This window comes from Myotis davidii, unplaced genomic scaffold, assembly GCF_000327345.1.
Source record: "Myotis davidii unplaced genomic scaffold, ASM32734v1 scaffold764, whole genome shotgun sequence".
In the NCBI taxonomy this organism is placed as follows: domain Eukaryota; kingdom Metazoa; phylum Chordata; class Mammalia; order Chiroptera; family Vespertilionidae; genus Myotis; species Myotis davidii.
In genome coordinates, this window is record NW_006294865.1 from 27988 (window position 1) to 28214 (window position 227).

General features: G+C 63.0%; 1 protein-coding gene across 1 annotated transcript in view; it reads left to right on the forward strand.

Annotated features, from left to right (window-relative positions):
* The window catches only part of TRPV2 (transient receptor potential cation channel subfamily V member 2), a 24450-nt gene that overhangs the window by 15853 nt on the left and 8370 nt on the right, over positions 1-227 (forward strand). Inside the window, exon 6 of the mRNA XM_015567611.1 lies at positions 75-213. Within this exon, the coding sequence (XP_015423097.1) occupies positions 75-213 (139 nt within the window). The remainder of the gene's footprint in view (positions 1-74; positions 214-227) is intronic.

Here is a 227-nt window from a genome sequence, read left to right on the forward strand (position 1 = left end):
GGAGAAGGCAGGGGCAGGTGGGAGCCCTGCCAGGGCCTGGGGGGTCGGGGGAGGGTTGTGTGTGGCCTGGAGAGCGTTTCCCACGCCTGTCCTTCCTCCCGCAGCTGTGGTGCTTCTGGAGGCGCCGTCTGTTCATCTGGATCTCGTTCTTGGACAGCTACTTTGAACTGCTCTTGTATGTGGGGCCTCACTCCTCCATCTCAGGCCCTGGAGGTGGTTGTGGAGGA